The sequence below is a fragment of the Sciurus vulgaris genome (genome assembly GCF_902686455.1).
Source record: "Sciurus vulgaris genome assembly, chromosome: 5".
In the NCBI taxonomy this organism is placed as follows: domain Eukaryota; kingdom Metazoa; phylum Chordata; class Mammalia; order Rodentia; family Sciuridae; genus Sciurus; species Sciurus vulgaris.
Genome location: NC_136465.1, coordinates 148,996,273 through 149,009,403, shown reverse-complemented (window position 1 = coordinate 149,009,403; position 13,131 = coordinate 148,996,273). Strand labels below are relative to the sequence as shown.

General features: G+C 34.8%; 1 protein-coding gene across 3 annotated transcripts; it reads right to left on the bottom strand.

Moving 5' to 3' along the window:
- Positions 1-11: 11 nt before the first annotated feature.
- Positions 12-12,088, bottom strand: RLIG1 (RNA 5'-phosphate and 3'-OH ligase 1). 3 transcript variants are annotated; one of them, XM_079139209.1, is made up of 7 exons: positions 11,840-12,088; positions 7,669-7,786; positions 5,137-5,232; positions 4,336-4,452; positions 2,769-2,966; positions 1,553-1,722; positions 12-556 (listed from the first exon to the last, which is right to left on the bottom strand). In XM_079139209.1, exons 1-7 carry the CDS (start codon positions 11,927-11,929, stop codon positions 368-370), a joined length of 978 nt encoding a protein of 325 aa, XP_078995335.1. In that variant the 5' UTR covers positions 11,930-12,088; the 3' UTR covers positions 12-367. The 3 variants fall into 3 exon arrangements, with proteins under 3 accessions (XP_078995335.1, XP_078995334.1, XP_078995336.1); XM_079139208.1 differs by lacking the exon at positions 12-556 and having other exon boundaries at positions 573-1,722; XM_079139210.1 differs by lacking the exons at positions 12-556; positions 4,336-4,452 and having other exon boundaries at positions 573-1,722.
- Positions 12,089-13,131: the final 1,043 nt, after the last annotated feature.

Below are 13,131 nucleotides of genomic sequence, written 5' to 3'. Positions count from 1 at the left end.
CCAGCAAGATGTACATTTTGTTAAATGTCTAGCAAGATTAAATTGAGCTCAAGATATTTAAAGTATTGATAAAAACATTATTAGTTTAATTGTCATCTTTAAATTATCACCCAGTTACAGTGGACAGAATCAAATTACATAAGCTTGGGGAGCTTTCTGTTCATTACATTTTTATATTCAGAGGTTACAATTAATGTGTTGATTCTAAATTAAAATTTGAATAGGTATTTGCAACTGGAAAATTTCTTCAAATGCTAGAAGACAATGATGTTTCACAGTAGACAACAGTAAACTTCATTTTTACTTTTTAACATGGCAGACTATTCAAGATTTGAACATAACAAATGTAATTTTAATTGCATTTTCGTTATACATCAAGTATTATGTCTTTGAGTCTTCCAAATTTCTGGTTATCTATTTTCGAAAAACGACTAAACAAACATTTAGTATCAAAGGCATAGTCATATTTGTTCAGGTTCATGTTGATAATAACGGGTTTTGAATTCATATAAGTATCTGGAATTGGCCAGCATAAACCAAGATGATGGCGATGGACCTGTAAAGAGAAAAAAAGAGTATTAGTCTTAATTTTTAAACAGTATCTAATTCACTTATATCTATTTATTTAGGATGCCTCACTATCCTGCAATGAACAATTTTATGCAGGGAAATAATACTCTCATTTGTTTATGAAGAATAGATAGGACAAAGGTAAGACTGAAAGGTAATGTTTAGAACAGTGCAATTCAAACATGAATACTGGCCTACAAATTAAAATTAACAGTGAATTGGTTGGTGAGAAGGATACAGATATAGATTCAACAGATTAGAATCCTTAACTGATAATGGACATATGAAATAATGGAAAGAGGGCTTATTAAAAATAATGTCAAGATTTTTAAGTTCAATGAATTGTATGGAGCTACAGAATTGAAAAGACATAGTTCTTCAGTTCTTAAACATTATGAATTACATATGAGAAAACTGGTTCATTACATTAAGGTTTTGCATAACCCGTGAACCCTGTTTAACTTGTCAGAACTGCTCTCCATCCCAACCCTGAACTGTGTACATTCTAACAATGTTTAACCAATTGCAATTATAGCAAAAAGCAGCATTCTGTCACCTATGAGAAATCAAATAGATAAGTCCAGGGGTCAAACAGTGCAGAAAGAATAATTCATTCTGTATGTCTCAACTGCCACCTTGGCACTCCTACTCAACAAATTTTGGAATCAAGTAAGTTTGGGAGACAATGAGTTAAACTAGGTATAGTATGTCAAGAGCTCTAATGGGCAACATGAATTCCCAAGAGGAGGACACGTAGTATCACTTAATTCTGAACAACAGCTGGTATAAGCAGTAGCCCATGGACACGTTGGGAAACACTGCTTTCACATGTAAAGGTCACTGGCATGTGAGATAAGGGAATTGTATTTCTTGGCTTCAGAATCAGAATTGCTGCCGTTTGTGCAGAGAATTTGAGTACCACTTCTTCCCTGGAGGAATGTAAGATGACATAACCCAACACAAGGTATATTTTTTGCCTTACCTTAATTAAGCAGCCATCATGGCAGTGCCACACTATTCCTTCAATTTTACCCTCTCTGCAACCTTCAAACCAGGACAACAGATCATTGTGCTTCAGTGTAGGCAGATTTTTTATTTGAAATGCTCCATGTGGTACAAGAAGATGTAATGGATGTTTCTTGTTTCCTAACCCTAAATGATAAAATTTGCCATTAGCTGTACTAACTCAATGAGAAATTATACCTCTAACTTAAACCAAAACAAAGTCTTTTAGAACATTTAGGAATAAAGTTTTTATAAAGTTTAATCGGTTTCCTTAAAGAGAGTATAATCCAAGTCCTGCTGTCATTCAAATGTGGCATCTATTCCATTAAGTTTAAATTCTACCTTTGTATACTCTGCACTAGGAAACATTAAACTAAAACCTGAAAGCCGAGTCTAGACAAACAACTGTGTTTTGTAAATAGTTTCAGTGGAACAAAGCAACACCCATTCATCTGAGTAATGTCTACAGCCCTTCAGAGGTATGGTCCACAAAGCTTAAAATATCTACTCTGGCATTTTACAGACTTCTGCCAACATCTGCTCTATACCATTAGCCACATTCAACTATCATTCAGTGTCTGCCAAAAGTATCTGCCAAAAAGCTATAGTATATCACTGATACCTTATATAAGTACTGTCTTAGCCTTACACCTGACAGTTTACTTTTGATCTCTACATAAGACTTTGCTATTATAGCTTCAGTGTTCTTAGGTCCATCTTCTCATTTACCAGTTAAGAGTGTACTCCATAGGGCCCTCAGTGTACTCAAATCTATCATGGTATATATTTTGAAACTTGATACAGTATTCATTGCCAGCTTCTTATGTATCTTATTTTTTCCTGTTTTCATTAATGTGAAAAGAACTACTTCACCAAAGTACATTCTCAGTCACCTCATCTAAATTTTAAAAAGTAATGAAAAGTTGCACCTGAATAATTAATTTCATCATAGTTATAGAATGTTATCACAGGGAAAACAGGATAGAATCAACCTTTTGGATTAATAATTCAAAATTGTTAGTCATGAATTTTCCATGAATATAAGATTAACACAAATGGCTATAAGCCTAGGAAACTAACTCAAAATTCTTACTATTTCTTTAGTGTATGCATGTATTTTTTAAGTTGACCCTAAGAAGTGCTCTTTATAAACGATAGTCTGTATAATTGAAGAAGAAAATGACTTCACTCACCATACGGGTTTCCATTGATATTTGTTCCTATAAGCTCCAGTGTTTGTTCTAAGAGATCCGAGAGTGGCACTGCACTAATTTCCAAAAGTCCTGGATCATCAGGGCAATGCTTTAGTACCAGAGCAATTTCAAATTCATAATTAACTACAGAGGAATGCCAGCAATACTGTTTGTTGTTTTTCTCTACTGGTACCCAACCTATCATTTAAAGAAAAAAAATATTTTTATTTCACTGGTTTCTCTGGATTGAAAACAGTTAAATTTTAATTTCTGTTGTAAATTTCCAATTTTGGGATGTTTTAATCAGACATATACTTTTAAAACAGAAAGTTAAGTTTTACTCCTTTTTAAAAAAAAAATATGGTTTCACTTTTTATTCTAAGGAATTACCTGGTTGATTCCACTACAAAGCACCCAACATTCTCTTGCTAGAAAATTCACCTTGATTCATTACGAACTGAACACAAATTTAAGATAGCATTAAAACTTTTTTTTTTTTTTTTTTTTTTTTTTTTTTTTTGCGGTGTTGGCGATTGAACCCAGGGCTTTGTGCTTACAAGGCAAGCACTCTACCGACTGAGCTATCTCCCCAGCCCAAAAAACATAACTTTCTTTTTTTTTTTTTTGGGGTACTGGGGATTGAACTCAGGGCCTTGTGCTTGCAAGGCAAGCACTCTACCATCTGAGCCATCTTCCCAGCCCTAAAACATTTTAAAAAATAATTTTCTATGTTCTCTCCAGTCAGTTTCAGAGACAAGATATGCAGTAGGTGTTTCACAATCCACTAAAAAATATTTTATGTATATGGGACAATTTATTGATTAAAAGTATTAAAAGTTATTGCTATTCTTAAAAAGTCTAATTGCCAGTGTAGGCCCTCTCATTGTACAGAACTCTTTGCAAAAATGGGGACAAACTGTGACAATGCCATAGTGACCACATTTTTTACCTTCATTACCCCCAAATTACAGTAATAACTTCTTTGCTAGTCTGCTAGCCTCCAGTGAAACCCAACTTTAATACATAATTCTATTTCTGAAATTTAATCTTAGTTCAGTTGTAGCACAGCTCTGTAAACAGAATCTTCAGAATAAACTTAAAACTACACGGAATATCAGAGCTTTTAAGGTCTGAGCAAATTCCATTACCTCCAGCCTCAACTCTTATTATCACAGACTACAGCAAGTAAAATGTCCATTTTAGAAAAATCTGTAAGCCTGAGAGGACATGCTTAATGTGAAACAACTACTGAGTCACGTCCTCAGCCCTTTTTATTTTTTATTTTGAGAACAGGTCTTGCTAAGTTGCTTTGGGCCTCACTAAATTGCTGAGGCTGGCTTTTGAACTCATGATCCTTCTGCCTCAGCCTCCCAAACTGCAAGGATTATAGGCATGCACCACCATGCCTGGCTTGAAACCTTTTTGATACAGATTAAGACTTTACGTAAATTTGATTCAGAAGTTTTGCATTGATAAAAATTAAATTCTGCAATTTCTGATTGAATGAGCCTTTCATTTTTTATATTACTACACACAAAACTGCAGTCAGGAAGAGATTTCATGATACCAGGAATGTGTCCATTTTCATCAGGTACTGGATTTCCATTTAATTGATCTATTTCCTTTGCTGGTATCCAGCACTCTGGAACAGGTTTGAAATCCTCCTCAACATTCCAAAGAAATTCTAAAAAGAGTAGATAATCTTATTGGTGGTCATTTAAAAAAATAAAATAAAAATACTGAGCAGGTTCAGAGTGGGAATAGCTAATAAAACCTCATAATGTATGATACAATTAGTCACATTTTCACCACAATGTGACTGTATTCCTCAGTGTTATGGTAGTAACATTTTAAATTTTCAATTCTGAATATACCACCATTTGTAAATAGTGTATAATATTCTAACTAAAGTTGCCAATGTTCCATTTTATATAGGTTTATGATGAATTTTTAAAGTACTATAAATATAAATACATAAATTATTGACATGAATGACTGCAGGTATATATATTATATATAAAAATTAAAGGCATCTTAATGTCATAATTTAAAATGCTAATTTTCCTTTGAGATTTGTGCCAGATTGATAAAATTATATATGTCTCTTATGCATACAAAATGAGAATGTATCTCACATTATAATATTGTATGTTTTAATAAAACACACTGATGAAGAGTCACAGAAATATTAGGAAAATATTATAAAATATTTTTCAGTAACATTCTTCTTATATATATGAACTATCATCTTTGTTCTCCAAATTGCTTAAATAATTCAGAAGGATAAAAATGTATAGAAATGCCATAACAAAAATAACACAAATTTCAGCTATTTAAATTTGAAAAGTTTAAAGAAAAAACCACTAACCTTTTGAGTTTTCTTTTGAATGTAGAAAATTTTTAAATCTCTTGTCAGCTTGTTTGTTGGGTTTTCTATCTAGTCTAGCCCAAAGGTATGGCTGATCTAAAAAAGTATAAAAAGAAAGTGTTAAGAGGCAAACAATTTATCTTGAAAGATACCTCAAAGAAGACTCAATAAACAGTAAGGTCATCTCTTCAAAAGAAGCAACCCTAAAAGACAAAGGAAAATATGCAGTCTATGATACATACCATCTAACAATACCTTATGTTATGAAAGACTGACTTTGATTAAAGAATACTGGAGATAAGAACAAAAAACATGGTCCTTTTATAAGGATATTCCATAATCATATTAATAGCATTCATGAGAAACCAAAGACACCTCTATCCAAAATGGAATCATAACCAGGTAATTGTATTCACACCTCCCCTGCACATTAACACTGTGCTGTGAGGGTTAATTCTTACAGTTCTGGAATCATAGCACCACCCCAGCCAAGCCATTAAACTACTGATTAATGGTGCTGCTTTGTAATTATGGGTGTAAGTTTTAAGCACTGTGCCGGCATTATTGGACAGGTGAGTTTGATGAGTTGCACCTGGCTTTAGACTCCTGGACGGCTCTGTTGTTGAGAATGGTTACTTAGTAGGAAGATACCTACCTGATCAGCAAAATCAGAATAATTTGTAGCTGAGACATTATTTTGGATCCCTGGTTTCAAAGTTGCCTGCACACATCAGTGGATCCTGATCTGAGAAAATGTGTCCTGCCAGGGATTTAAAGCAGAAAAAAATACAACTTTCCCCTGACCTCTCTGGCCCCCTTGCTATCTCACAGAAGTCCATGGCTGTAATTCACACCTTAACTTTTAAAGTCCTTGTTACCTTATGGGTCCTTCTGTCATCTGGAGTTCCACGAGCCTTCTTTAGAAGTTAAACTTGTTTAATTGGTACTATCATGTATAACCATATATAAGGATACACTAAAGCTTCTTAATATAAAAAGTGAAAAAATCTTGCTGTTTCCTTAAACATATAAATCAGAGGTTTATAAAAAATAATTATACTTTGGTCCAGATATTTTCTATTACTTATTAGTTATCCAACAAGTATAAAGAACCAAATTAAAATTATACTGTCATTTCTGGTTGAATAGATCTTTTGTTCTTTTTAACAGTAAATATAAAAAGCACATTCAACTCATATCCATTAGGCTACTATCAAAAAACAAACAAAAACAAAAATACAAGTGCTAGTGAGGATACAAACTGGAACTTTGGTGCGCTGTCAATGAGAGTATAAAATGATGCCACCACTAGAAAATATATGGCAGCTCCTCAAAAATGAAAATTACTATATGATCTAGTAATTCCACTTCTAGACACATACCAAAACTTGGCAGCAGAATTTTAAGAGAGAATTGTTTACTCCTGTTCACAGCAGCATTATTCCTACAAAAGGTGGGAGCAATCCAAATGCCCACCAGTGGTTGAATGGGTAAGCAAAATGTGAAGATACATATAATTTACATATTTAAATAAATGGAATATTATCAGTCTTAAAAAGAAATGATATTCTGATACATGCTAACATGGACAACCCTGAGAACACTATGCTAAGGAAAATACGCCAGTCACAAAATGATAAGTACCTTACTATTCCATTTACATGAGGTACCTAGAGAAGTCAAGTTCATAGAGACAAAGCAGAATGCTGGTTACCAGGGGCTGGCAGGAGAAGGAATGTGGGTATTCAGTTTCAGTTATGGAATATGAAAAGAGTTCTGGGGATGGTGGTGAAAGCACCACAATATGCACGTACTTAACACCAATATGAGTGTACTGTACACAATCTTTAAAATGTTTAAGATGGTAAATTCTCTGTGATTTACCAGCTTAAAAAAAAATTTTTAATACTTTTCCAGAAAAGATTTCCTGTTACAAAGGGTGTGTCTGGATGCCCATTTAACTGTTCTACTTCTTTTGCTAGAATGAGAGGTAATCTCGCTATCCAGAAATAATCACAAAGAATTCTTTTCAGTGCATTTTTTTTTTCTTAATATAGTTGACAGTTTTTGTTTGAACGTCTACCACTTTTAAAGTACATTAAATGAAATTAGAGACGTTGCCAATAGTAAAACTAATGGAAAGAGCTCTGGAATCATGAGAACAAGCTTTAGGGTCAGACAAAATTAGGCTGCATCAACAGTACAGCCATTCATTAACTATATGATCTTGGACAAATTAAGATGGCTGTTTCTTTACCTATGATATGGGGAACCTTACTGTATAAATTAAAGATAACATGTTAAGCATTTATTGTACTGCCTGGCCCTCAATAGTTATTAAGTAAATGTTACTTCCCTTTCCTACCCCAAGAGAAATAACATAATGATGTAATAAATAACAATTATGACATTTTAATTTGCTACCAAGGCCCTTAAGGGTTTATGAAGAGCAAATGCCCCATTTCAGATTTATATAGTTTTAAAATGATCGATAAAGTAATACTTGTAGTAAACATTACAGTTTTATTTTACCTTTGTAGGTAGTAACATAACAACATGTTCCATCCACTTTTTCTGTTGGAATTGCACTGTATATATCTGCATCTAAAGCCTTGTGACTTACAGTTTCAGTTGCCAAAACTTTAAATGGCTTAAAAAAGAAAGAGAGAAAACTGGTTTAAGATAGACAGCCTCTGCCTTCTCATACACTATCACCTGAAATGTTCCGAACTTGTTTGGTTTTAAAAGATTTCCTGTCCATCCTTTAAGACAATTTAAAAATATTTCTTCTGTGAACTTCTAAATCACCCACTCCATTTTACCTTTTCACAAAAAATCCAGATTTTTCAGTCTGTAAATTGTTTCTTCATCCACCATAATGACAACACAACTGTTCGATATGCACATCAGATATTTATTAGATAATTATTTACTAAATGCCTACTATTAAATACTTTCTTTGGCAATGGAAATATAGAAGGCAAAAGAAAAAAGTACTTGCCTTTGGTGAAACCTGCTTTGTAATGAGGGATACAACAAATAAAATGAATATAATATTAGGTATGACAGGTACTAAAGAGAAAAATGGGACAAAAGAAAGGAAAGATGTACTATTTTACATATAGTGGACAGGGAGGCCCTTTTTGAGGAGGCAATATTTGAGCTTTCTGAAGTAAGGGAATACACCGAGTAAATATGGCGGGCGGTGGGGGGAAGACCCCAAATCAGGTGGTTCCTTGATGTTTCTGAAGAATGCAAGGTAGTCACTGTATTTGGAAACAAATGCAAGTAAAATCTTATCAAGTAAACTTTAAATAATTTGGTGGTTCAATACAAGTATTTGCCAATAATACTTTTCAGTTTTCCAAGAATGAATCTACTCTTTAATACATGAGACATTCCCCCTTTTATTAGTACAAACATTTCTGTTATTTACAAAATTTGTTCTTTTAATTAAGACTTGGTTCTTTGTAAGTGAGCAAGAATCTGCCTCAGGCCACACTCTCAGGGAGCAGGCAAGAGAGATATGTATTCTGTTTTTGCTTTCTTCTTGGAAAGCTAAAACTCACATACTCATTACAGAAAATTTACAAAGTAAAAATATAAAAGCATAAATAAGAAATCATAGTCTTGTTATTTGGACAAAATCATGAAGAAACTGCAGGCATAATTTCAGTCTCTCTCTCTTTGTCTTTTTATCCTTAATATCTATTATCTACAAAGCATTTTCCAAAAACCAAGTCAATCAGAATTACTTGTTTTATATGCTTTTCCTCCTCAATTGTATAATAAACATAATACTATTTTCTTAATAATTCATCTTTGATCCATTATGAAGGATCTTGCATCTCTGCCTAAATACTTAAGATTATAGACTTTAAAGTCATTCTGAAGATTCAGAATTTCAATTAACATCTTAAAAATGTTCAGATGCATTGTACAGTGCAACAAGTACTCTTCTGGAAAACACCTGCTTGAAAGGAAAATTAACCTCTGATGATTTCTTACTATTAACAACGACTTGTATTGGACAGACCTTAAAATATTACAAAGTTAAATTTCTGAGCTATATCAACTATGGTTGTTTACATTTATTTATTTTTCATAAAAGTTCAAAGCAAAATGAAAATTGCCTCTATAAATAAAACCTCTTTCTTCTGAGTTAGGTTTTGCTTGATAATAGTTTTCTTCACAGTTAGCTGATAACACCATGCAATCTCATGAATCTTTTACTTTGAATGTAGTATTCAAACGTTTCATTATGTCAATCTAAAAATCTCGTCACTTATTCAACAAAGACTGGGCATCTAGTCTGTGAAATTCATTGTCCTGGGCTAGGCAGGCAAAGTATACAGAAGGAGTAAGACTCACTGGCATCACCTCTTGGGTGAGGCCTCAAATGAGGACTCTGGGAAATCTAGCCTCACCAATGGCCAAAGGTGGATCACTGGGCCAAATTAGATATATTGTACCTATCATTTAAGTTCTATTCTCTGCACAATGCATACTCAACATTTGGGGCTGATTTTGGTTTATTCATATTTTAACCTAACAGTTTTCACTGTTAAAACTACCAAGAATTACTTTCCTTTTTTCTTAGATTTTGAGAGTATTCATTTCATGTTCCTTTCATCTTTGTCAATAGTAAACTGATTATTTAATTGATTTATGGCTTTTCTACAATCAGGAAGAAAAATTAACATCAAGGATGGAGGAAAAGACAGTTCTAATATTCCTACCCACCTTTTGTTATTTTCATTTCTGAAACAAAATTTATGCCCATATTTTATAGTCTAATTCTGAAGTTAACATTCACCTTACAATGTGAAAAACAATGCACAATATAAACCATATGCTGGTGTATAGAAGTACTACTTTGAATAGAGTGAAGTAAACTAGGAAATTAGCCCCATTCTAGTACTTTTAAGATATATCTGAATGGGGATTTATTGCTAACTTACAACACTGGTATCAGTGGATATCAGTTTAACTAGAGTAGTAAAGCCAGGGGGGCCGAGTCAATAGCTCTGTGTGTGTGTGTTTGTATGTATTTAAATTTAGCAAGGTCCTAGGGAGATTACTATGCCCATTGAGTTTTTGATGAATATAAAATATTCCTTCATATCTACCTGTCTTTGCTATCAACATGGCCAAAGGACAAAACAAGACACTGAGGATACAGAAAGTTGTTCTTTTACCTGTCATCAGACTTTAAATGATTACTGGAAAAACAAGGCAAGTGTGTATAAAAGTATTAGTGAATATCAATTGGATCAGGTGGACCTCTACAATTTCTGGACAAGGGAAATCATTGGGATGACTAAGTTGATCAAAGATTTATGGAGATTAAAACCTGGGAAAATTAAAACAACTCTGGAGGTGATCCAAGCAAAGTGAATAGCCTGAGCAAAAATAAAGAGGATTATAATTGGTATGTTCACTTTGCTAAAACAGACTTCATTTAGAGGTTAGGGAGAAGATGGGGACTGATTAACAGAAAGCCTTAAATTATAAGAATGTAGATGCTTTGCTATAACAATACTATAAGCTCCTACCAACTGCAGAGTAGTAAGGAACTTATTTTTCTGGTAGAAAGTTTTACAAATTACTCCCCCAACATAAAAAGTTTAGAATCATAGAGTGAACCATTATCAAGAATGACAAAGCATGTGCATGGTTTTGGTACTGAGACTTAAAAAGTTGGCAACTACTGCTATAGATATTGAGTAGCAACTATGGAGTTTTGACTAGGGAAGAACATGGTGATAACCATTCTGGGTGGCAAGTAATATTAAGAACTGTAACAAGAATAGCAGTAGAAAAGACTATGGAAATATCAGACATTATAAGTAAAAAGCATCAAGTTTGAGTGGAAAATTATATGACACGATTCCAGAGTTCATTAATACAACAGATAGTTATCTAGTGCCTAACCATGTGTCAGGTTCTAGAAGGTGGGGCTGAAGATAACTTGGCAGTATCTACTTTAAAGGTCATTTAGTCTAAAAGACCAGTTTTAATGATGAAAATGAACATGCCATGCTGATTTCGTTCTAGGAGGAAACACCCCGCTAACAGGGATTTTTTCTCCCCTCAAGGACTTTGTTACACGTGAAGGAATTAACCTAATGTAGACTACTTAATATTTATCCACTGGTATTTTCCTAGGATTCATTATGCAAAAGACGCTGCTAGGCGAATAGAAAACCTTGAAATAGGAACACCAAAATTAGAATCAAGTAGGTAATTACTGATAACAATACAGGGGTTCAGTGACCTAATTAGGCTAGGTGTCAACACTGCCATCCACTCTCAGGTTAGGAGAGGTAAAGCAAGTCTTTTAGTATCATCTGCACTTTCTCATCATTCTCCAAAAGTAGTCAGGCTTGAACTGCAGTGACTGACGACTTAGGGTTTTCCCCAAAAATCTAACCCGAGAATAAAGAATGTTATTTAGGACCTGTGGGTTTTCCATCTCCCTGCGAGAGCAAGCTTGAATCGCCTGATCAGGAAAAAAAAAAAAAAATACCTCCCAGAATCCCTCCCCTTACAATTAAGAAATCAAGGGAACCTGGAGCTCAGGACACTCAGAATCCCAACGCAGACCTCCCCAGCAAAACCTACAAAATGCTCCCGGCCTGCTGGGCAGCTCTACAGTCCGTGGCCGCCCTCGCCGGATTCAAACCCGGCCGCCGCGCTGTACCTGATGCTCCCTTTTGGCGGAAGGCTCATCTTTCACCTCCGTCACAAACACACACGGCATTTTCCGCTGCACCGAGCCCAAGCGTCTCATGGTGGGCCTCAAAGGCAGTGGGCGACCTCTCTGCCAAAACGCTGGGGGTCCGGACTACGGAGAGCAGCAGCAGTCCTCCGCCGGCTCAGGCCACTCACACTCCTCGCCCACAAACGGCAACAGCGCCCTAAGACCGCCAACCCGAGCGAGGGGCGGGGACGCGGCCCGGAAGCGGCCTACTGGCCGCGGCGCTTTCTGGGAGTTGTAGTGCGGCGCCGAGGCGCCGGGCTGTGTGCTCCCACGTGTGTCCCCCTAGTTTTTATGACTGAAAAAAAACAAGGTCCGTTTCCGACTGTGTGTACGTGGCCACACCTAGTAACCGATGGTATTGTCGAAAATTATACACTATCGAGTTGTAAGTGATCAATAATTACAGATGGCGATTTAACACCGTACTAGTGAAACCTACTTGCTTGTTCGTGGTGGGGGAAACACTATAGAAGTTTAGAAATAACTAGATACTTTCTGATCCCAGAGAGAAAACTGATTTCACAGGAAGTCGGAAAAAGCTGTAATTAAAACACCTGAGACAAAAAAAAAAATTACCTTTTGAATTGCTTTCACTGTGCAGCATATATTTGAAATTGGTTCTTATGGACTTTCCAGAATGAGTGCGAAGTGTAACACTACACTAGTCCAAACCCACAGGACTACCAACAACCATATCACGCTCTCGAGTTTCTCATAAGAATCTTATTAATCTTAAAGATGAGCTCCAATAAATGACGAGTAGTTGTAGTACTGAACTAAAAACTTAGAACTAAAAATTCTTATTTGATATTTCTCAAAGTATGTTAGCCAATGACTGAATAAAATAATAGTAGATTTTCTAACTCATTGCATTTAGTAATCCTCAGTCTAAATTTGTAAGGGAATTTTGACTTTACACTTCATTTATGTGCCTGGACAGACCCAGTTATTTCTGTAATTGTGTTTTCTACATGTATCCAACTGTCCAGCATTTCATAGACATAGCCCTTAGAAAATTAAACAATATTTCACTTAGGCTATCTGTACAATAAGGGGGTTCCCAAAGAATGAAATATTCCTAAAGACAAAGTTCAGATTGATTGCTGGATTTTAGAGGGAAGGATGAGAGGAAAAGATTTGCCATTTCAAAGTGTTTCTTCTTATTTTCTCCTAGGAAAACACAACCACCACCCCCAAATTAAAAAAAAAAAAAAAAAATTAGAAAAGAAAAT